This window comes from Pteropus alecto, unplaced genomic scaffold (assembly GCF_000325575.1).
Source record: "Pteropus alecto unplaced genomic scaffold, ASM32557v1 scaffold114, whole genome shotgun sequence".
Classification (NCBI taxonomy): Eukaryota; Metazoa; Chordata; class Mammalia; order Chiroptera; family Pteropodidae; genus Pteropus; species Pteropus alecto.
In genome coordinates, this window is record NW_006435793.1 from 1,702,866 (window position 1) to 1,728,405 (window position 25,540).

At 34.1% G+C, this 25,540-nt stretch overlaps 1 protein-coding gene, 2 non-coding genes and 2 pseudogenes across 9 annotated transcripts in view; 3 read left to right on the plus strand and 2 right to left on the minus strand.

Moving 5' to 3' along the window:
- Nucleotides 1–25,540, minus strand: part of INVS (inversin) — a 118,676-nt gene that overhangs the window by 81,515 nt on the left and 11,621 nt on the right. For all 7 annotated transcript variants that reach the window (XM_025046574.1, XM_006911528.3, XM_015589080.2 and 4 more), the window contains one exon: nt 20,616–20,782. In XM_025046574.1, the coding sequence (XP_024902342.1) occupies nt 20,616–20,782 (167 nt within the window). The remainder of the gene's footprint in view (nt 1–20,615; nt 20,783–25,540) is intronic.
- On the minus strand, nt 4,344–4,462 carry LOC112479490. The gene has a single exon (XR_003046208.1). It is a non-coding gene; the product is annotated as a 5S ribosomal RNA (ribosomal RNA).
- On the plus strand, nt 10,733–10,851 carry LOC112479474 (annotated as a pseudogene).
- TRNAV-UAC lies at nt 11,644–11,716 on the plus strand. The gene has a single exon. It is a non-coding gene; the product is annotated as a tRNA-Val (tRNA).
- LOC112479484 lies at nt 11,726–11,844 on the plus strand (annotated as a pseudogene).

Sequence of the window (25,540 nt, forward strand, 5' to 3'; positions counted from 1 at the left end):
TAAGACAACTTTCTGGGCCTCAGTTTCCTCAGCTGTAAAATAAAAGAATTCAATTAAGTTATAAACTAGTATTTACCGAAGTGTTTTGCAAATCACCATTTCCTTAAGATACTATTAGCTTATGCTAAAAAAATGTATTGAGATAAAATGATTATGAGAAATCCTGTATTAAAAAAATAAACAAGTTACTGTATGACTTCTTAGAGCCTTTAAGTTGTGAATATGCACTATAAATTTCCAAAAAAGAGCATGCAGTATTTCCCAAACTTATTTGATCATGAGACTCATTTTTCACACACTATTTCATGAGAATATTGTGCTATGGAAGCAGCTTTGGGACATGCTGCACAGAATAATTTTCAAGGTCCTTTAAGCTTTTAAAATATATTGCTTTTTTTTTAAAATTAGAAACATAGAGTTCCTTAATATCTAGTCTTCTTTTCCTTGGATGGAATAAACTTGAGAAACTCTGCTTGAAAAAAAAATTCTCACGAAGCCAAAGAGAAAGTTAATTGAGACTACAGTTAACAACAAGTCCAACTACTGGGTAATGGGTAATATAAACCATTGAGAATGAACGCCAGAAAATGTGACAAGAAAACAAAATTAGAAAAAAATTATAAAAAACAGAACAAAAATACCTGAAGCAGGGATTCTTTTCAATCAAGCCTCCTTTTAACCTACTTAATCAAAAGTAACTGGTAGGTACTTCGCAATGGCTCACCAAAAGCTATAGATGCTAAACATCAAATAGATATTGGACTTTATGTTTTGTACCTTAGGAAATATAATTTGCCTATAGCTATGGTGAAATACCTCTCTTATTACCTCCAACATGTCATGCACTCACCCTCTTCAAGTCCATCACATTACTTTTATGCTCAAACTCCCAATCACATCTTTAACTCTCCTCTGCCAATGGATAAGAGATATTGCTCTTATTAGAATCAGATGGCAGTAAACAGGATTGTAAAGCTCAGAGCTTCCAAGGGCAGTCAAGCACATCTGAGAAGGATGTCTGGTAGCCCACAATAAATCTAGTTAGTCTGAGGAGACTAAATTTATGAATGAGTCTGCTCAGTAATAGAGCCATTTTCAAGAATGACTCTGCTGACCTAATAGTGGAATATTCAATGGAAAGGACAGAACTTTGGAGATGAAGCAACTTCTTTAATTATGAAGGCCACTAAAATGTGTAAGCAATGTCTCTCTATAGATGCTACTGTGTGACATGGGTGGCGGGGGGGCGGCGGGGAGGGAAGGACAGGGAAGGGAAAGTGTGAAATAGTAGAAGAGAAATAAAAATAATGAGATTAGATAGGAAAGAAAGAAAATGTGTAAGATAGGAGACTCTAATCCATCTCTCATTCTCTTCTGTAATCAAGTTCCACAATATTTCTAAAATATGCCATGGCCATTTCTGCCTTTTGATCTTTGCTCACTCTATTCCCTCTGCCTGAAATTCTATCCTCCATTCCCATTCTTTGTCTAAGTTTGACCATTTCATTTAAGGCCCACCTGAAATTTCTGTTCTACCATTCATTAGGCCTATTCAAGACAGGAAATAGTAGTTATTTTAGGTAGGAAAGATTTTAATACAAGGAATTACGTGCTTATAATTGGAAGAACTCTAGCTAGGCTTCAAGGAATAATTCCCTGAACAATGCAAAGCTGCCACTGTGACTAGTTCAGGGCATGGCTGTGGCTGCACCAGAAAGTCAGACTTAAAAAGCTGTGGTAAAAACTGCTTCTCAACACCTAGAAGGAAGAACAGAAACTGGAATGCTCCATAAAAGCGTCCTGGATGATTGCTCCCACCTGAGAAGCATTTACAGCCTGACTGTATCAAAAGGCATACTCAGCATACCAATACTCTCTCTTATAAGATTACTCAAGGATAGGCCCTTGCTCCTTATCTTGAGTATTAGGTCCTTGCAGCTAGAATCAGGGTGTATATCTCTAGTCTCTTCTTTTTCTAATCAAATCTAACTCAATTCCTTTGGTTAGTTGTTCAAAGTATTAATACATTGCTAATTATGAACAGATAATGCCTTTGCAGACTACACCTTTCCAGTTTAGTATAAATCTAAGACTTCCAAAGTAATTCTTATTTTCAGCCTACTATCTTATTGTGGGATGAAAGATTTAAAATATATTGTGGAAATTTAAGCCCATAATTAGCATACAGTTGAGGTTTCTTTTTTCCTCTGAAGATAGAAAGGAGAAAGATAAAATGACTTGGAAGAACAGATGGACACATTCTGTTATCTCTGAAATCACTCTCAAAGTTTGACCAAAGCTTTGTACTTTGGTCTTTGTGCTTCTTTGGAGGCAATTCTTTATAGTATTTCTACACGTCTAGTAACTGGAATATTTTTTCAAAGATGTCTGTATAGTAAGTGGCCTTGGAAGCTAGAGATAGTACTTCCCTTCAGGTCAGAGGATAGATTTGTTTGCTGACCAGAATAAAAAAATAACGTCTCACTTTGGGGTAAAGGTTGAGCCTGTTTGCCAGAAGCCCTAATGTAAGACTGGGGGTTTCCTAAGCTCAGGTTTCCTCAGGTATGACACAGATCCATTTCCTATGCAGTGTCTACCTGGACCTGCCTCCAGATCACTCCTGCAGGACTTGGGCGCAAGGAGAACCAATGCAAACATAAAGCTCATGCTGTTTGCTGTACCATAAGTAATACTCCACCTAAATAAATTTGGTCTTGGGGTCTCTTTACCAGCTAAATCTATGTGAGAAGCCAACCAACATGTACAACAATTTGACTGCTTGACAGTATTGTCTTTTGGATGAATACTCATCAACTATTTAACAAATGAGTTAATGAGTGAATGAAATCTGGCTGCAGCATGGAGAATGGTTTGAAGAGGAAAAAGACTTGAATTGGGAAGACTGATAGGCTATTTCAGTTGTTTAGACAATAGATTATGGTAGACTGGATTAGAATGACAGAATAATAGAGATGGAAAAATGAGCCAAAGGGGAGGAGACCTCAAAAGCATATAGACTCCTCAAAAGTCCTCATCTGATGCCTGAATTACAAAGGCATGTGGAGACTACAAGAAGTCTGCAGAAACCCACAAATAAAAGGTTGAAAAAGCTGTCAGAAATTTCAGCTATGACCCAATAGAGGAGACAGAACTTAGAGTTGAGCCCCATCTTGTTAGACTTGATACAAATCTCAGGATTTTTACTGAAATCTTATAGGATCTATGCCTATAAAGTGTAGACTTTCTTTTTTCTTGTGGACTAAGGATAGGTCTAAGAGACTCAACTAAAAACTAGGAGAAAAACGGAAATGCTCAACAGTTTCAGTGTGATTAGTCAGTTCTAACTGCCTGATAAAACACACATAAAAAAATTGACACTCTTTAGAGGGTGATAAGAGAATGAAGAATCCCAGAATGTATCATCCAAAATTCTGAGTATACAATAAAAAATTACTACACATGCCAAAAAAAAAAAAAAAAAACAAACAAACCCCAAAATCAAAACAAAAACAAAGGTCTTAACAAAAAAACCCAAAAAACCCAAAAATAGAGAAATAGGACTAGTGTTAAGAGAAAAAATAATTAATATAAAAAGTCTTCAAGATGACCTGGTTGTTGAAATTAGCACACAAGGACTTTAGAGCAGCTATAATAGGTTAACAGAAAAGACGGTTATAATGACCACACAGATGAGGAAATCTCAGCAAAGAAAATGGAACTATAAAAAGTAACAAATTCTAGAACTGAAAAGTACAATATCTGAAATATAAAAATCACTGCTTAGACTTTTCACATTTGATTTTATTGCTGAAAACAAAAGCTAAAAAGAAAACATTGAAAGAAACCAGTAAAAGAAACAACAACAAACATTACACACATGGGAACAATAGGAAAGATGGTGGACCAGAAACAATGGAGGCCAGAAGACAATGGAATGACATATTTAACTTACATTTTATGAAAAATAGTATAATATGTCAATGCGATAAGCAAAAGTTTCATATTGGCAACCCTAAAGCAACCTCTTAAAAATAACATATAGGTGTAGCTAAAAATCCAATAGAGGAACTAAAATATTAAAAAATATTTGATTAACCCAAAAAAGAACAAGAAAACAGGTTGAGAGGAACAAAAAATGATGGGTCAGACCGAAAAAGAAATAAAATGGAAGACTGAAACTCAACAATATCAATAATTCATTAAATATAAATGGACTAACGTTCCAATTAAAATGCAGATATTGTCAAACTGGGTTAAAAAAGAAAGCAAAACTCAACTTCATGCTGTCTACAAGAGGTGTACTTTAAATATATTTCTATTTATTTTTATTTATTTACTTTTTACACCTACAGCACCTGGTCTTCCTAGGTGGTCTCCTATCCAAGTACTAACCAGGCCCAAACCTGCTTAGCTTCCGAGATCAAACGGGATCGGGCATGTTCAGGGTGGCATGGCCATAGATTACTTTAAATATAAAGACATAGATAAGTTGAAAGTAAAAGGACGGAAAGACTTATGCCTGAAACAATAATTATAAGAAAGCTGGAGTGGCTACATTAATAACAGATAAAGTAGATAATAAAATATTTGCATAGTTTCAAAGCTCCTCCCTACAGAATATTTATAATTACTAAGATGAAAGAGTGGAGAAAAGCAAACAATCAAGTGAGCAAGTGAACATCATTAGGAATGGGAAAAATCAAGATTGTGCGACACCTGATAGGATTCAGTGAAGACACAGTGTCACTTCTACGATATCCCTGACAATATGAATAACATAAATCTAATTATGAGAACATATATATATATATACACACATATATATATATATAACAATCCAAAACTGAGAGATATTATATAATACATCTAGCTTGTTATTTTCACATATGTCAGCACCATTAAAGTTGAGGAAGGATTAGAAATTTTTCTACATTGAAGGAGACAGAAGAGACTTGAAAACTAAATGCAATGCATGATTCTGAACTTAATCCTTAAAGATATTATTAGGATAATAATTGAGTCTGAGGATTAGACGGTAGCTCCGTATCAATGTTAATTATCTGATTTTGATGGTGATATTGTGGTAATGTTGAGGAATGTCCTTGTTTCTAGGAAATACACACTAAAAAATTTGGAAGTGGTGGGGTCAACAATTCACTCAAATGGTTCAGGAAAAAAGTTTATTGTACGGTACTTGCAATTTTTCTATAAGAATGACGTTTCAAAAAATTTTTTTATTAAAGTCAATTTGTACAGAAAAGATTTGAATATCACATTTGCCTAACTGACATTTTATAGAACACTACATCCAACAACTACAGAATACAACTGGATTTGTATCTTGTGTATGTGTGTGTGTTTTGCTCATCCAGGCTTGAAAATATCATTTAAAGTTAGATTTATTATCTAAAGGGAGATCTAACTAAATAAAAAAGAGAGCGTATGTTAGCTGAGTTGACTTCAGGGTCTGTTCCTTTGTATAAAGGGCTTTCACATGCGTTCCTCCTCAATTCTGAAAACACACGGTTCCTTATTCCCTTCGCCATGAATAAGGCCGACATTTGACAGCTTCACAAGGCTGACAGGGTTACCCAACAGCCCACCCTCCCTATTCTCAATCCAATTAGACCTCTAATCCTCCAGATGAAAGGCCCAACTGCTCACGTTCCTCATGACAACGACAGCTATTGATTATTTGTCACTGCAGCTAACACCTTCCCTGTCGAGGCTGCTCTGACAGAAGCAAACCTACCAAATTAGACAGCACTTTATCTGCCCTGGAGGCCAAATGGCACAACAAGTAAAGGCTAATAAATGGTATAAAAATGAACAAATCATAACATTATGACAGGCTGATCGTTGCCAGCAGCCTCCCAGCTCAAGTTTGATGTTCTGCTACACTTGCTCCTTTTCTTTCCCCTCTGCTCTAGCTCCAACTTTGACTGAATTAAAGGCCAGAACAATTAAGGCATTTGACCAGCAAAGATAAGCCAATTGAAGTATCACCCAGGGACATAAATGTCAATAACTGACTGCCATTTGTCAATACAAACATTCTGGAAATGCAAATGCTCAGGCCTCTGCTCTCCACTAGGTTGCACTGACTCACTTTCCAAAGAGGGTCAGTTCGAATGGACAGTCTGTGGCTATTTAACTAGAAGGAAAAAAAAAAGAAGAAGAAATATATACTCCCAAGAGAGGAAGTATTCTATGAAGAACAAGCAGGAGTCATTGGGATGAAGGCAGAGGGTTGTATCAGAAAAAGAGATAGCAAAGCAAAGCTATTCTTCCTTTTAAAAAATATTCTACTCTTAGACAATGGAAATATCATGACACATTTTTAGTCAAGAATACATGCATGATGAAAGAAATGCTGGACCACCAGGGAAAATTAATAAAGCTATAACTTTAGAAGTGTCTTTATTCATTCAATGAATACTGTTTGACCAACAGCCATGTACCAGACACAGTTCTAGGCAATGCGGAGAAAATAGAGTGAAAAAAAAAGACAGACCAAAAAAATCTCTGACTTCATAGGAGTTTACATTCTAGTGGGGTAAAGGCAATAAACGAGGTAAATAAGTAAAAAACATAGTATTTTATGTAGTGTTAAGGAAAAAGAAATAAAGCAGAGTAGGGAAAATAAAATATGTGAAGTGAGGGGGTGTTAGATAGGATAGAGGGGGAAGGGCTTCACTGAAACAGTGACTTTTGAATAAAGAACTGATGAAAGTGAGTTAAACACAGAGATAGATGCCCGTTAGCAGAGAGAAGAGTAAATTTTAAAAACCTTGGGGCAAGAGCATTTTTTTTTGCTTCTAGGAGGAACTGCACTGAGGCCAGAGAGGCTTATGCAGAGAAAACAAAGGGAAGGTTAGAAATAAGGTCATATAGATAACAAGGGATTCCAAACATATAGGGCATTGTAAGTCATAGGAAGTATGACTCTTACTCTCAGATAGAAAATACTTAGAGGGTCTGGAGCAGAGGAGTGACATGATTTGATGTGGGGTTTAAAAGATCATTCTGGCTGGTGTGACAGGCATAGACTGTAGGGGGACAAGAGCAGAAGTCAGAGGCCAGTTATGATGCCACCACAATAATCCAAGCAAAGCAACTACATTAACCCAATCCAAGGTGCTGTTCGTTATGACCAAGGTAATGGCAAAGGGGTGATGAGAAATGGCTGAATTATAAATAAATTTTAGAATGTAGAGCTGAAAAGATTTACTGAAGGATATCAGTCTTACATAAGAGAACAAGATTTTGCATAAAAATGGGTGTTCAGTCCATGTTGGTTGAATTGAATCCCTTACCTGGCAGTTCTATGCAAAATGCTATGCTTTGAAGCAAAGGAGCTATGTCAAGCCAAATTTTTATAAGATGAATTTAAGCAAAGACTTTGGACTCATATCTATATTTGAATCCTGGGCTCTATCGCTTAATGAAAAATTTCTCAAGCTCTTTGAGTTTCCACATTTTAATCAATACGATGTGATATTCTATCATTCTCAGCTGGATGAAAACAAAGAGTAGAGATGTAAAATAAAAGAAGTTAAGTTAAAAATAAACACCTTAGTCCTGAATTAGAATAGGAAGTGACAAAATCATGTTTTTGTTAAAAAATATTTCCAAGCAGTGTCCACTATAAAGACTTAGAAACAATCACCAACAATGAGCACTCCCAGACTCTAGACTGTGGCCTCCAAATACTTTTTTCTGCTATAAGGAACCACAGTTCCTAGGAGAAATGGCTGATTCCAAGTCTGGAACAAAAAAATATAGCATGAACCTAGAATATCTGGTAATAGCAGATCGAAAGGAAGCTATCAAATAATTGGATTGTGTCAAAACAATCCAGGAACTAACTTGAAGGACCTCTCACAACTAAAGATGGAGTAATTTGAATATCAATTAAGGATAATAATGTCTATAGATTGATAAAGCAAATATGTTTAAATGATACTAAAAATCCTATGCCTTGTACATAATAATACTAAAAAGGAAAAAAAGAAAACGATTAATTGGTCATCATGGGAAGGCATAAGAAACCAACTCATTACTTTGAAAACTGGTAAATAAAGAGAAAGAATCAAGGATTTTCCCCCTCTTTTGCTATGTGAACTATATCATTTAGTCATCTAATATTAGACAAGGAGAAGGTTCTCTTTAATGAATTATTCCAGCTAATAATTGTAGAAGGGATGGTATAATTAGAATATCACCATTTTGCAACTCCTAATAAGCAATTGGCTTTAGGCACTAAATATCAATAGCTGCTAATGTCACAAACATAGAGACAATGAAACATAGTGTGTCTCCTGATGAGAAATGTATCATAACAATGAAGTTGTTTAGCCAAAAAAAAAAAAAAAAAAACTGAACCTGAATCAGATCAAGCCTATAGATTCAATAACTAATTTACAGGGAACACAGAAGACAGAGGAACAAGTTAACTACACCCAGATAAAGAATCAATATGATCTAGCCCGAGACAATCACTCTAGAATTAGACATCAGGTTTGGATAAGAGTTAAGCCACATTACAAAAAAAGTAAGGAAAAAAAGAAAGAGGGATGAGGAAAAATCTATAGATTAAAAAAGACTTAAAAGACGTATACCAATTACAATATATAGCCCTTATTTGGATCGTGATTCAAACAAAAGTAAATAAACAAACAGACATTTATGAGACAACTTAGAATCTGAAAACTGATGAGCTATTTTATAATACACTGATATTAAATAATTCTTGCTAAATTTTTAGTATTATAATGATTATATTTAAAAAGACTCATTTTCTTTTAGAAACATTCATATGATATAATATCTGAGATTTGCTTCAACATGGGAAGGGGAGAAGTTCTCCCTAATAAAACATTTAAAAAGACATGAAGCTTAAAAAAACCCCTTAGTGTCAAATTTATTGATTCATCCTCTCATATCGATAATCTATCAGTAAATTCAAAATATATTTAAAATTGGACCACTTCTTATCACCTCCACCACTACCACTCTGGTCCAAGTCAACATCATCTCTCAGCTTCCTATTTAGTCTCCCTTTTATTGCCCTCATCCTTTTGACAGTCTATTCTCAGCACAGGAGTGAGAATGAGCCTTTCGAAATATAAGTTATATTTTCTGTACTCAAATCCTTCAATAACCTTTCCCTCTCATGCAGAGTAAAAGCAGAATCCTTAAATACCCTACGGGCGCAAAATGACCTCTGACCTCATCCTCACTCCACTAGAGCCACAGTGGCCTTCTTGCCGACTGTTTCTTGTAAATACTAAGCATGTTTCCATCTCAGGGTCTTTGTACTTGGCATTCTCTCTCCCTCCAAGGTTTGTTCTCTCAACACCTTTAGATTACTTAAGTGTTCCATGCTCGCTTAATGTTACTTTTCTATGTGAAGTTTATCCTGATCGCCCTATTTTTATTTTCAACTCCTAGACTCCTGCTCTATATCTGCCTTATTTTTTCCATAGCATGTATCCCTGATGTAATACTGTATATAGTTTATAACACTTATTCATATATTTATTTATTTTCTACCAACAAAATGTAAGTTCCTTGAAGGCAGGGATTTGTTTTGCTTTGTTCACTGCTCTATCTCAAACAAAGAACAGTACCTTAAGATTAGTAAGTGCTCAATAAATATCAGTTGACTAAATGAGTCCTTTGCTTTACAACTATACTTCTCAAACTTGTGGATTTAAGGGTAAGGTAACATGCTAGGTGGTGCGCATACTTGTTACAGACAAAGCTGAGCGATTTGACAATTCCCTTATTTGGGAGCACTCAGGAGAAGTTCTTATTTCTATGTAGCCATATTCATTAATCTTTTTCTTTGTCATGTCTGTGTTTTGATTCACAGATAGGTTTTCCCTACTCCTAGATTATGCACGTCAAGATTAAACCTTCACGGTCTATTTAATATTTGGTAATATGTATGTACATTTCCATTCAATTAAATAACAATTTAAAACATAAACCTGTGTGCACATGTACACACACACACACACACACACACACACAGATTGTATTAGTTTACAAGTTGCACAACTTTGAAATGACCAGTTACATAGTTAGAAATTTACAGGCATAACTTCAAAGTATACTCTGATATTTTAGCTTAAATTCCTAACAAATTGTTTAAAAAAGAGTCAGTCTGATGAATCACAAAGAGATGGAAAGGATTTGAATAAAAAATTGAAAGGGATATAAACCAAGTCTCCTGAAATCTAAAATTGTTTGAGAGAAACTGAGTATACTCAATACATTTCTTGAAAATGACTAGTTTCACTGGTGAAATGTTAACTTCATGATGATTCAGAATTTGAAAGACTATAAATATTTAGACACAGATTGAATTTACTACTTCAAGATATATAGTGCAATGCCTGATATATAAGTACTAAATATTTACTTCTTGAGCAAATGGGTAAATGAATTACATACTCATTAGAATTGATATGGTGAACAAGTGGATTCTGACAGACAATTTTTCAAGAGGCTTAGTTACCACTGATGACATTGTTTAGATAAGAACAAGGAAAGAATAAAACAGTATTTTAAACTGATGAAGCTAACTTTAGTCGTAGTGTTTCAATGATTAACTTTCTGCAGGCAGGATCTGTTTTGATATCAAAAATTAGGATGAGAATTCTGGTGACTCATCTGTGGCAGAGATGAGAACTATACTGAATGACAGATATAAGAATCAAGAGGAGTCTACGGCCATGCTACGCTGAACAAGCCTGATCCTGTCTGATCTCGGAAGCTAAGCAGAGTTGGGCCTAGTTAGTACTTGGATGGAAGACCAACTAGGAAGGCCAGGTGCTGTAGGCATAAAAAATAAAAAAATAAGGGAATGTAAACTGACAAGGTCCTTGCAATCTGTTAGGTCAACCAAGACTTGCCTCACCTAAAAAAATTAAATTAAATTAAATTAAAAAAAAAAAAAGAATCAAGAGGACATGACAGGTTGCATGATGAACCCAATTCAATTCACTAAGCATTAAACTTAGAATTTGTTGAGTACTAGGCACTGGAAATAAAAAAGATGACTAACATTCTTCCTGACACTAAAATGTCCATTGTTTGTGGGGAAATCAAATGTGTAAACAAATTCACATTTTTCAGTGTGATAGGTGATATAACAGTGGTACACAGATACTGGAAAAACAAGGGAATGGTAAACTCAGGTAGGTCTGGGATGTTCTAAAAAATGATTAAATATGTATACCATAAGATGTTATACTTGGGTCCAAAACCACAACAATATAAATACAGGATTACTTTAAGCAGTAATAAGTATAAAGCAGATTTAAGAGATTTTACTTGAAAAACCTCAAACATGAATCAACTATATTTGATTGTCAAAATATTAATGTTCATCAGACAGACATTGTATTCTATTCCAGGTGTCTTATTTCGGGGGAATTTGGGTAACTGTGTGCATATATGGTAAAAAGGATTAGGATGGGAAGGAGACTTGAAAGTATATTATATGAAGAAAAAATGAAAGAATAGATAAGAGCAAACATGAAGAAAAATTTCTTCACTTGGCCAGAACAATTTTATTAAGACATAAGACAAGATCGCGTCACTCCTTTCCTTAAAAGCTTCCAATGTGGATATGGTTCCATAGTGTAGTGGTTAGCATGTCTGCTTTACACGCAGAAGGTCCTGGGTTCGTGCCCCAGTGGAGCCACAGTCCATGGTCTATGGCCATGCCACCCTGAACAAGCTTAATCCCGTCTGATCTTGGAAGCTAAGTAGAGTAGGGTATGGTTAGTACTTGGATGGGAGACCACCTAGGAAGACCAGGTGCTAAAGGCATAAATAACAAAACAAAAACAAAACAAAAAAACCTCCAACGCTTCCTTATCTCATTCAAAGTAAAAACATATTCCTGACAATAGCCAAAAGGCTCAACAGGATGTGGCCACCATTTCTTTCTTGTCCTCATCACCTACTGCTCTCCCTTTGCTCATTCATTATAATCCCCCCTTGTTATTCCTCAAACATTCCAGGCACACTCTCATTTTAAGGTATTTGTTCTGACTCTTCCTTCTGCCTGGAATGAAAGAAAGTTTTTCCCTCAGCCATTCACATAGCTAACTTCCTTATCTCCTTTAAGTCTTGCTCCGGCATCTTGATGAAGATTTTGATTGCCTTATTTAAATTTATAACTGGCTCTCCCCAGTCGTCTCCTCTCTGGCTTTCTTGATCCCCCATACTCTGGCATTTTGGTTATATTTCTGTTATTATAATAGTAAATAATTACTTGGGCTTTGAAAAAGCTTAACGGTCAAAGGAGGTATAAAGAGCCCTATGATTGGTCACAGGGAAAATGCTGTACCCAGGGGTTGACAAAATTCACACTATAGGGTTAGTAGGCCCCTATTTCCTCTCACTCTCTTTTCAGTAGAAAAAAAAGAAGAGGAAATCATATGAACAAATATGGTCCTGTGACGTAAGAAGGTGAGTAGCAAATTAATGCCCAAATTTTCTTTAGAATTAATGTTGAAGGGGTTCAGAACACGCCTCCCCAAGATGTGCCACTTTGGCATGTGAATTATTTTGAGCTAAAAACAATCAAGACCCTGTGGGCTCTCGAGAAACTTTTACCTTTCCTTTAAAGAATTTAAATTTGGAGCCTTGCCCATAATAAGAGTTATTATCAGAAATAACTTTTCATGATTTATCAATACAGCAGGGCAAACTTCTAATGACTGAATATCTGCTTTCTTATAGTCCTGTGAACAACCTTTCTCCCCTCTGAAATCCCAAGGTGCCTTACTTCATCTTTAGCTCAGAATGTCAGATATACCTTATTTTAACTTTCTGTCTGTGAACCTTTCATGCATGTGGGGTTTCCATACATATGTATGTAATTAAATTTGATTATCTTCTCTTATTAATCTGTCTCATGTAGATTTAATTATTACACCAGGAAGAAGAACCTAGAAGGATAGAGAAAAATTTGTTCCACCCCCCACAATATTATATACAAAATTAATTTTTTAAAGTTTAAATGAAAGTAAATGGATCTGAAGTTCCTTTTTATCAGCTGTAAAAATATTCACTGGCCTTCTGCCCAGAATTTAAAAGAAATCAGCATGAGTCTAATGAAAAACAAGCTGTAGGTCTCAGGGAAATTCAATATATACTCTTTCTTTTCCTTTTAGTTTTTGATTGGTTTCCATGGGAATCTAGGCTTATGGGGATCTCTAATCTATTCATGGAAAGCAGATGCTTGTATTTTCATGACTCCGTAAAAGTGGCGGTCAGTGAAGAGATAAAGATGATTAGGAAATGAATATGGTTGTAGGAAATATGATCATGCTCAAAACAAAATTCTACAAGCCACATAGATTTTAAAATACAATCTGCAAGTTTGCTCTACTGTGTTTGAGAGGTATTATACCACAAAGAAAAAATACTGCACCTAAAAGCAGAAGCTCTCTGTTCAAATTCTCAACCTGGCCCATGAGAAATAAACCCTCAGGTACTTCTTTGGGTGTGTGACTAGAAACTGGATTTGAGAATTACTCTAGGACAGAAGAACCAGAGAAAGTAAACTTCAGAAGAGCATGTAAATTCTCTTTCAGGGAAGCTTTACCAGGAGCACTGAGCTGGGAATCAGAGAAATGAGATAATTCTTGACTTTACAAATGACAAAGTAGCCTTGAAGAACAAACTATATCTCAGTTTACTGATACAGAAAATTGATAATATTCAACTATTTTAACTGCTATGATGCTACTATGAAACTGAATGAAATATTTTTTTCTTACTAGAGCTATGTTAGAAAAATTCAAAGTAGTGATTTCAATAAAGATTTGCTGACATGCTGTTCCTTGTGACTATAAATTTTACCCATGCAAGTAGAAGTACATTAAGTATAACCAAAATATTAAAGAACGGATTTTTGATTTCAATTCTCAGATTTGTTTAAAAATAGACCAACTTCGGTTTTTGTTAGAACACTCATTTAAATGCAAGACACTAAATATCTGAAACCAGTTGCTAAACTGGAAAACCAGAAGACAGGTTTAGAGATAGTTTCTAAATACTCAGAAGAGGACAAACTTGAGCTAGTTTGGAAGCCTCAGAAGTTGTATGTAATGAAGCAAAGATTCTTTAGATTAGGACTCTCTGCCTAGCTGGAAAAGGCAGCCTAGCCAGGGTTGCAAGTCAAATGGGGTAAACTGCAAGGGGTGTCTAACATCGCCCATCTCAATCCAGAGATTTCTTGAAAAATTGTTAACATTCCAGAACATAAGAGTTTCTTTAGCTCAGACCTTCATACATTTCTAAGTAATGGCATTGCAAATGTATATTGGTGCTTTCTTTTAGAAGCACACTAACAGCTAAAACCTCATTTGCTTACTCTTCAGATATCCTTTGGCTACGCAGTTTGTGATAGAGGGTGTACTTATTGTTTTTAAATGCACTGAGTAAATACAGCCACAGAGAAGCCTAGAATTACCCACTAAACAGCTCCAGGTGATTCTGATGCATGCTCAAGTTTGAGAACCATGGGGCTAGAGCACAGATACAAGATTTCATGCAGCTCCTGAGGCTAAAGTTAGGGAAATGTGACCGTAGTGCTTAAAAGCCTAGGCTGGGAACCATTCTTCCTTATCCTACCTACAAGACATAGTCACCAAGTTCTGAACATTTTACCATTTTTACAATAATTTTATTGAGGTATTATATATATATATATACACACACACACACACACACACACACACACACACATACACACACACACACAATAAAGAGCATAAATCTCAAGTATAGAGACTGATAAATTTTTATGTGACCAACACACGGATCAAGATACAGAACATGTTTTCAACATGAATAAATCTCAAAAATGTGATATTAAGTAAAAAAAGGTAGGTTGGAAGTGACACACAGAGTATAATACTATTTCTATCAAGATTTTAAGTATGTAAAATAATATTATTTATGGGTGTATATATATGGTAGAAAAATATGCATGGGAATTGATACCACAAAAATTAAGACTGAGGAGGCAGAAAAAGAGGGGAATGGGATTTTGGAAAATAAATAGAAAATTTCCAAGTTTGTTTTATCTCATTAAAAAAACAGAAGAAAAATTTAAAAATTCAGTTTCACCTATTCTGGATATTAGGTACCCAGTGTTTTTTATATTATTTTCTTTTCTAATCTATAAGTTTAAAGAAATTAATTTAAAAAACAATACGACAAAGAACATTCAGGCATATGCAAGGGCACAGAGAACGATGAATAATGTATTAAGAGGAGAACTGAAAGGAGAATTGACTCAATCTCTTCACCCAATGATGAATTAGACTAGAAGATCCTGAAGGACCTTTCTATCTCTGACATCTACGATTCCTAAAGAGTAATTTCATTTTTACACCTGTACTGCAATATGATTAATAGCAATAATATTGATAACTTACACTCTTAGAGAGTATACGTCCCTAGCAAGCAAAATGCTTTATAGCTAAGGATTCATCTTTTCTATATAGCAAATAGGGAAAAGTATTATCTCATTTTATAGATGAAGAAATTGTGGCACACAAGGATATATTTTTGAGAAATCAGGCTCACAGAGTCTTGTTAAATCCTGCTTATAAAATTTTAAGAAAGTGGAGTAGATAATGAAGAGGAATAAACATAACTATTAATTTAAACTTCGACAGTTTTGAAGACCATCCCATTCATGACAAATTTATCTGATGTTCCCATTGACTGACTGATTAATTCATTCTTTTATTCACGTATTCATTACTCAAACATTAACTGAATCTTTATTAAACGGTGTGGGCTGTGTTAAGACTGAAACTATAAAATCAGATAAGACATGGCCTCTGTCCTCAAACAGCCATGAATGGGGGTGAAACATGGACAAGTGAAATCTGTGATTAACAGTAGCGGGAAAGGAGTTATGGCAGAGGTGTATGTATACTGAGGGGGAATATGAGATATAGAGTTGAAAGGGACTGGAGTGTGGGTTGTTTAGTGTGTATATGTGTAAATGTGTGTGTAAAATAAGGAAACCTAATACTGTTACATGCTATTAAGTTTTCCTGAAAAGTTTCAGAGGTATTCTACTCTTCTCCTTCATTTTTGGTAAATCATTAACACGGACACAACATATTTTGAAAACTGAAGTTAATATTCAGTTTTCATTGATAAATAGGAAATTGTTTGTTTAAAAAAGAAAAAACACAACCATAGCCTGAAGCTTCTTTAATTTTTGCATTTAACGTGACATAATTTTTCAAAGTGGGTAGTCTTAATCTTTAAAGCCAAATTAATAACCTCCTAGATGATTAAAAATGCATAAGTATGAACATTTAGTAAGATTGCTAAAGCTTTTATCCTTATTAACAAATAAATATATCTGTGGAAGTCAGAGAAATAGTAGCTTCCCTGGAGCAAAACATTTTTAACAATTAGATACCTTTGGTGAGAAACACAGAAAAGGTATGACTGATTGCTTTCTTGGATTAAACTGAGGATACTAAATGAAAAACAAATTAGATACAGATGTTCAGTATATTGAGATTAATTTTATTCCTGTGGGTACCATTTCCTTAGCTGCTTGGATTAACAGCAATTTGTTTCTAGAGAAGTGAATATGTGTCAAAAAGAAACAAAACTAAGCCACTCACCACAGTTCAATAAGAGTTTCCCATATATGTATTTTGAAAGTGGATAAATGTTTCTAATAAACAAAATGTCTAAGATTTGTATTAATAATGACTTTCTACATATGTAACATAATATGTTACCGTATAATATGTCACTCAACCAAGACATGTCAGATACTGTGTTATATTTTGGGGGGTTCAAAAATAAATAATGCAAGGTTCTCTCCTGTAGCTCCAATCTTGTGGGAAAGAAGACAAGTAAGCAATGATTACAATATGAAATAATGGTCTCTAGTAGAGACATGAACAAAATGCTATGGGAACACAAGTTTTTCCTACCAACCAACCTCAAGAAAGATAACTCAATATAGTTCACTCACACACACACACACACACACACACACACACACACACACACACACAAAAGCATAATAAATAACACAGGAGAATGATCTTCAGGTCAATAATAATAACTATTTACATGTTATGGTAGTACTTTATGAAACACTTAGGTATTGTTAGGTTTTTGGCCAGCTTTAATGTTTACTTAATATCTTTATCCATGTTCTTTGTAAGCAGTTTAAGAACAGAATCATGTCTTTCACCTTTGCAATCCAAGGCCTAGCACAGTACCCATTACACAGTAACAGTTTTAATATATGTTGAATGAATGCATATACCTGCACATACATGAGTATTGATGATTACATAAATAGCACACTTTTGAAATCACAGATAACAGAATTAAATGGATAGGCAATACTCGATATCTGAGATATCAGAGAGGTTCACTAAACAAAGGGAAATGAAGTTTAATAGGGATCAGTACTGATGGTATTTATTTATAATATACAAATATGATTCTGTTTTTATATTTTCTCTAGGTCTATAGTCATGACTACATAGACATTTCACAACTACTTACTGAATGAACAGCTCTATCTCCACAATATCTCTCTTGGATCCAACTCCTCCTGTCTACAAACCTGAACCATAATAGCTTTCTACGTACCTCTACTCTCTTTCTCTTTCAAAGTAGCTTTAGTTGCCATATTAGTCCCTCTGAAGTACTTTGATTGTGTAACTTTTATTTTCATATTTCCTAAGTGTCTCCCTAGTAGTCAAGACCCTTCATTTAAAAAAATATAACTTACAAAAAAAGCATAGGAAGTACTCAGTACAAAAACCTGGCATTGGCCCACATAAGATAATAAATGGCTAAAAATGAACGAGCTAGGTTGTCTTGGGAAAACTAGTTATGCACGTATTTTAAAATGAGAATGGATTCCTACACAAAAATGTAGTTGTTATATATTAAAAGACTTCAATAGGAAAAAAATATAGGATAATTTTTAAACTATCTCTATTTAGCTCTTTACTGTTGTACACTGCTGGGTTTCTGAGAGCCTTGCTCTATAAAAGCACAGCTTAGGAATCTGCTAATGATTTGCAAGGAATCTGTACCCAGATTTTTGGGTTCCTTCTCTGTAGTCTCCTTCTCTCCAGGATTTTGCCCTTTAAGTTCCAGCCACTGCTAACTCCAAACTCTATCAGGTTTCTAAGCCTACTTCCTGCTAGGGTTGTATTCTTTTGGATTCCAATTTGGAAAATGCCTTTAAGGAAAAAGGCAGGATGAATGTGGGGCCAATTTCACATGCTTCCCTTCTCTGAATGATTGTAGTTTCTTAGATCCTGCCTATACTGATTGTTCTCAATGCCATCAAACAGTGTACTGTATATATTTTGTTCAGTTTTTGGAGATGTTTTTGGCAGATGGGCTATTCTAAAATAAGTGATCATGGCCAGAACTTATGCCTAGTTATAAAAGTCTTTTATGGGTTGCTCATTTTTCTGACTTCTTTTATATCTTTAAACATTCCATCAACGGTTATTTTACATTGTTTTTAATGATGCCAATATCTGATATTTTTGATGGAATAAATCTGCTTATTGTTTCTGCTCTCACTCATGGTAGATTGCTTCCTCATGTGTTTCACTGTGAGATCATGTTTGATTTATTTCAATATAGGGAATCGTAGAAGTTTAAGGTGAAAATGTTTTCTCTAAAAAGAATTTGTGCTTGTGTCTGCTCAGAGTCAGTCAGGGTGTGCTACAGACCTGGGACATGTCATCTCCAACTATTCTTTCAAAATTATTTCTATATCCTTCACCATCTTGCTCCTGCCTGAAGTATACTTCCTTGATTTCTTAATAATAGTGCTTCTGTATGAAGCACTAAATCAAACGCAACACCCAGGTTTGATCTGGACAGACAGAGTACTAAAGAATTATTACCTTACTTGTTTTGAAAATTCTACTAATGCTAGTATAGCCTAAAGATATATTACTGCTTTTGGCAAACACAGAAAAACAAACTGCAACAGAGAGACGGGGAAATGCATAACTATCATGAAACTTGAAACTTGCTATTTATGAGATCAGCTATTTAAATTATGACATGTAAATCATAGTTCTATTTTTTCCTTGACACTAAAAAAAAAATCACAATTAACAAAAATAAAGGAGAAACAAAAAGTAAAAGAAAACAATGCACTGCATTTTGCGAAGAGACTTAGAGCTAGCCTGTCTGGTTGGGCACTCCCCTTTTTCCAACCTTTTTCATATTATACGTCTACAAAACTATCACACTGTTGGCTCATCAACTTAAATCCTCACTTTTTCCCGCATGATCTGCTGATATTAATTAGGTTCCTCCAACCTACATTTTTGAAGTTGTTTTAAACCTAAATGAATCAAAAAAAAATCTATCAAATTCTTAATATTGGGGCTATTCCTAATCTGAAATGTTTACTTTTTCATGATAACAAGTTAAATAGAGTTACTCTTCCCTAGTGAATAATTTTAACAGCTGACAAGCCTAGGTGAAAGGTTATAGATACCCAAGCTGTAGTTAAATGAAAGATTGACAATGAGAGAGATTTTTAAAAAATTACTATAATGTAAAGCAAATTCAAGAGCAGTTACTTTGGAAATAACCTGAGAGACCTAACTGATAGGAGCATATAACTAGCATATTGAGTAGTATAGCTTAATGTCATGTATTCAAATAATGAAAAGGTATTTTTCTAACCCTCAATTGATATGCTATATCTGGTTCACATTTTTAAATGGGATATAACTCTAATAGTTTCTGCTGGATTAACTAATTTTCATTGCTTTTTTCTCAGAAAAAAAAAAACACCAAAAAACATAAATCTAAGATAACAAAAATAAAAATATCATACACCAGCTATATATTTTATAGACTGAAATTTTATGGTTGGAAAATAATTTTCAGGTAAATAAGTCTTTAAATAAATTTTGAAGCTTCCCATTTTATTTTTTTGACATATTTAATTTTAAAAATCTGGGCTCTTGACAATGCCTTTAAAAATTTGAAGTCATTTAAATTGGCAGTATAGATTTTTAAAAAGTTGAAAATACATTCAGATAATAAATTTCTTTTATGCTCCCTAATGCCACTTATTTTAAGAGAGACTACAGATTTTTATTTTAAAAGTAATACTCATTAAGGAAAATTTTTTAACAGTGAAAAGGTACAAGAATTCATATATATTCCCAATATTTAAACCCAACCACTGTTAACATCTTAATGGGTTTTATTTTTTTGGTCTTTGCTTTTTCTCATGCATAAATTGATTTGTATTATAGTTTAACGATATTGTACATATAATTTTGATTCCTTTTCCAAGACTTAGATCATAAAATAAATTCTATTGTTTGAAGAACTTGGATACACGAAAGTAGCCACTGAGGGTTATCTATGCTTTACTATCTGCAGTTTAAAGACTGTTTTTAGGGGAAACACATGAAATTAAGTCATATACTTCTGATTTCTTTATTATCTGTCCATTGAACAGTTCCATTAACCAACTAACAAATACCATGCAAAAAAAGTTTATGCTTCAAAGTAATTTTACATCTCACCTTTTGAGCTGCAAGATGGAGGGCTGTTCTCCGGCTATGGTCAGTTTTATTGACATCTGCTCCTGCCTTCAAGAGAGCATCTGCACAATCCAGTCTGTCAGCCAACACACAATACATAAGTGGTGTTCTCCCAAATTGATCTTCTTTGTCTTTAAGGGCAGAGTTTCCTATGAGTATAAGAAATAGTGATATTTGATAACTGTTGCTATTACTAATATGACTAGGAACTACATTTACTGTTTGTTGTCAAGCACTGTGCTAAATGCATTAAACACTTTATCTCATTTTCACTTACCCTGTGAGTTAGTGTTACCATCCCTTTATTATAGGAAACTGAGACTCAGAGAAGTAACTTGTTTACATTACACTGATATGGGATGGTGAAGCTACCATTCAAAATGATTGTTGACCATATCTTAACTACTATGTTATGCTAAATTACCATTTTGAGTTATGAAGCTACTTATTTTCCTCCCTCACTCCTTTCTTTTGCCAACAAATACTTAGTGCAGACCATATCCTAGGCAATGTATGTTTTGGTATGGTTTTGAGAGATACAAAAATGAATCATAGTTAGTTTTCCATTTTAGACAATATGGAGCAAGTGCCTACTACCCTAATCCTGCTAATTACAACTAAACATTCCAGGCAAAATATATGAAAGGTGGAGAAAAGGCAGATTGGCTACGAAACTATGAAACTCCAGAAACAACCTGATGGTGAGTTCCCTGAAGGTTTTTTGTTTTCATTTTTTTGCCTCTTCTGTATAGCCAGCATGGGTGTTAAAAGAAGCCCACCACAAACACCAATGGGCACAGACACAAAATTATGTCACTCTCTCCAGTCAAAAGATTGGGAAGAGGGCAGCCCTGTAGGAGTGAACTCTCTTGATTATACCTGCTCTACTCAAAGCACATACAACAAAAGAAACTGCAATTCCTTTTACCCAGCTGGGTACTTTAGAGACTGGCAAGGAGCCCTATGAACCACTGTGCCCTGAATTAAGCAAAGAATAGCAATGAGGTGGTATCTTATACCTTTCCAACTAGATAATGGGGAAGTATTATGGAGAGAAAGAAGTTGGAGAAAGCAATTCTTAAATAGATGCATGAAGTCTGAGCAGTTCATGTGTTAAACTGACCAGAACCAAAATAGCAAAATATCTAAGATTTAAATTCTGTGTAGAATATTGCCCAGGTTCTAAATTGGCCTGGTTAGCACAGAAGTGGGATAAGAACAGAAGAGGCTTGCAAGAGCTCGGAAAAATAATTAGACATTTGAATTAAAGTCCAAAAAATTGGAACAAAATGTTCATTAAAAATCTAAATAGATTGTCGGTCTATTAAAATAGTAGATTTAAATAGGATGCAGAGTCTCATAATATAATACACAAAAGGTCCACGATATAATCCAAAATTACTAGACAAACCAAGAGCCAGGAAAATATTTACTTAACCAAGAAAAGACATTCAACAGGCACCAACACTTTGATGTACAGATATTAGAATTATCTGACAAAGATTTTTAAAGCAACTATGATAAAAATGACCCAACAAGCAACTACGAACACTCTTGAAACAAATGGAAAATTAAAAAGTCTTGGCAAAGAAAGAGAAAACATAAAGATGAATCAAATGAAAATTTTAGAGTAATAAACATTTAATAAGTAAATAACCAAAAAAGGAACCAAAATAAAAAATTCACTGAATAGGCTCATAGCAGAATGGAGATGACAGAGGAAAGAATCACTGAACTTTATGTAGACCAACAGAAATTATTCAATCTGAACAACTAACTTACAGAAAATATATAAACAAAAAGAATCAACAGTCTTAGGGCTCTGTAGGACAATAGGAAGTATCAACCATTCATGTCATCACAGAAAGAGAGAAAAAAGAATGAAGGGCTGCAAACATATTTGAAAGAACAATGGCTGGAAATGGGCCTAAATTTGGTGAAAGAGACAAATCTACAGATTTAGGAAGCTGAGTAAAGCTCAAATAGAATAAACTCAAAGAAATCCATGCTGAGTCAGTCATAATCAAATTTTTGAAAACTAAAGATAAAGGAAAAAAATCATGAAAGCAGCCAGAGAGAAACAACATATTATCTATAGGGGAACAACAATTGAAATTACAGTATATTTCTATTGAAAAACTATAGAGCCAGAGGCAACAGCAGAACATTTTTCAAGGGTTGGAGGAGAGCTGTCAACCTGGAATTCTACAACCAGTGCTTGCCTGGGGCTGGGAGTGGGGGGAGGTGGTGGGGCAGAGCAGTATTTAAGGAGTCATAGAAAGGGTATAGGGTTTCTTTTGGGGGTAATGAAATTGTTCTAAAATCAATTGTAATGTTTGTACAACTCTGTGAATTGTACATTATAAATTGGTGAATTATAGCATGTGTCTATGGTGAATCTCAATAAAAGTGGTTACGAAAAGCTCCACTACATATAAATTAAAATGGGATACTAAGACATTCAAGAAATGCAGAGGAAGACAGGAAAGGGAACAAAGAGAAATGAAAAACAGAGAGAATAAACAGTATACAAATAATAAATTAAAAATCTTAAATCCTAACATTAATAATTTAAGGTAAATGGTATAAACACACCAGTAAAAAGACAGAGATGGATTTTAAAAAGAGGACCCAACTATATGCTATTTATAAGACACTCACTTGAAATATAAGTAAGTCAAGAGTAAAAGAATGAGCACAGACATACCATATAAACACCAATCAAAAGAAAGCTAGAGTGATTATATTAATATCTGATAAAGTAGACTTTGAAGCAAAGACAATTACCAAGGACAAAGAAAAATGTCATATAATGATAAAAGGATCAATTCACCAAGAATACATAACAATCCTAAATGTGTATGTACCAAAACACAAAGCTGCAAAACACATGCAGCAGAAACTGATAGAATTGTAAGAAATACTTGAAAAATTCACAATTATAGTTGGTAACTTCAACACCACTCTTTCAATAATTGCTTGAGCCACTAAAATGAAAATCAGCAAGGACCAAGAATAACTGAATACCACCATAAAACAGCAGAATATAACTGATATTTACTGAATATCTCACCTAGCAACAGCCATATACAGTCTTTTAAAACACCCATAGGACATTCACCAAAATAGATCATATGTTGGGTCATAAAACAAACATGAACAGTTTCAAAGAAGTAAAGTCATACAAAGTATGTTCTCTGAAATAATGTAATTAAACTAGAAATCGATAAGATAATGGGAAATCAGTGCATATTTGGAAATCAACGCATAGATAATCCATAGGTCTGTGAGAAATCTCAAGGGAAATTAAAAAACATAATTAAATGAATGAAAATAAAAATACTGTTCCTACTCTACACATGAGGAGGGCTTAGAAGGAAATAAATAACATTGAATACTTGTATAAGAATAGAAGAAGTTTCAAATCAATGATTTATGCTTCTACCTTAGGACACTAACAAAAGCAGAGCAAATTTGACCCCAAAGGAAGTACATAATAAAGATAAGAGCATAGATCAATGAAATTAAAATGAGAAAAACACTAGAGAAAAATCAATGATGCTAAAAGTTGGTTCTTGGACAACATCAGTAAAATTGATAAATCTCTGATTAGTTGAACATTAAAAACAAGTATACAGGCATATCTAATATCAGGAATGAAAGTGGGAATTCACCACAGAGCCTGCAGACATTAAAGGGAAAATAAAAGAATACTATAAACGATAAACAATTTCATGCCCATAAATTCATAATTTAAGTGAAATGGCAAAATAAATAGATACACAGATCAATAATACAGAATTGAGAGTACAGAAATAGACCTATATCTGATCAATTGATTTTTGACAAAGGTGCAAAGGCACACAAATGAATAGTCTTTTACATAAATGATGCTGGAAAAATTGGAATCCATATACAACCCCTCCACCCAAAAAACCAAACAAACCCAAACTCTTAACTTATACTTTCACCATAACAAAAATTATCTCAAAATCAATCATAAATTTAAATGTAAAACCTCTAGAACTACATAAAAGTTTTAGAAGCAAACAAAGGTGAAAAATCTCTGTAACCTTGGGTTAGGCAAAGATTTCTTAGATATGAAACCAAAGAACAAGCCATTAAAAAACTGATAAATTGGATTTTATCCAAATTAAAAACTCTGTTTGAAAGACACTGTTAAGAAAATAAAAAGACAAGCCACAAATTGGGAGGAAATATTTCCAAAACATGTATTTTATAAAGTCTTTTATCCAGAATAAAGAATTCTTACAATTGGATAAGAAAAAGACATAATGAAATTAAAGGATGGTCAAAAAGTTTGAATAGATATTTCACCAAATAAGCATATGAAAAAATGTTCAACATCATTAATACACAGGGAACATCAGACCACACATCTATGAAAATGGCTAAAACAACAAAACCAAAAACAAGCCTGACAACACCAAATGCTGGTGAGGATGTTAAAAAAAAAACTAGAACTCTCAGACATCACTGATAGGAATACAAAATGGGCCACTATGGAAAACTGTCAGTATCTTATTAAATATACACTTACTACATGGCCCAGTAATTTCTCTTCTAGATGCTCACTCAAGGGAAACTTATGTTCACATAAAAACCTGTATGTGGATGTTTATGGAAATTCTATTTATAATTGCTAAAAACTAGAAACATCTCAGTTGTCCTTGAACTGGAGAACAAAAGAGTCTATATAGTTCATCCATACAATGGAATATTGCTCGGCAATAAAAAGAAATAAATTAGGGATCCATTCAACAAAAGGGGAAAAAATTTCAAATGCAATATGCTAAGCAAAGAACTCAATCCCAAAAAGTACACATTTTGTATGATTCACTTACAAAGCATTCTGGAAAATGTAAAACTATAGGGATTGAAAATGG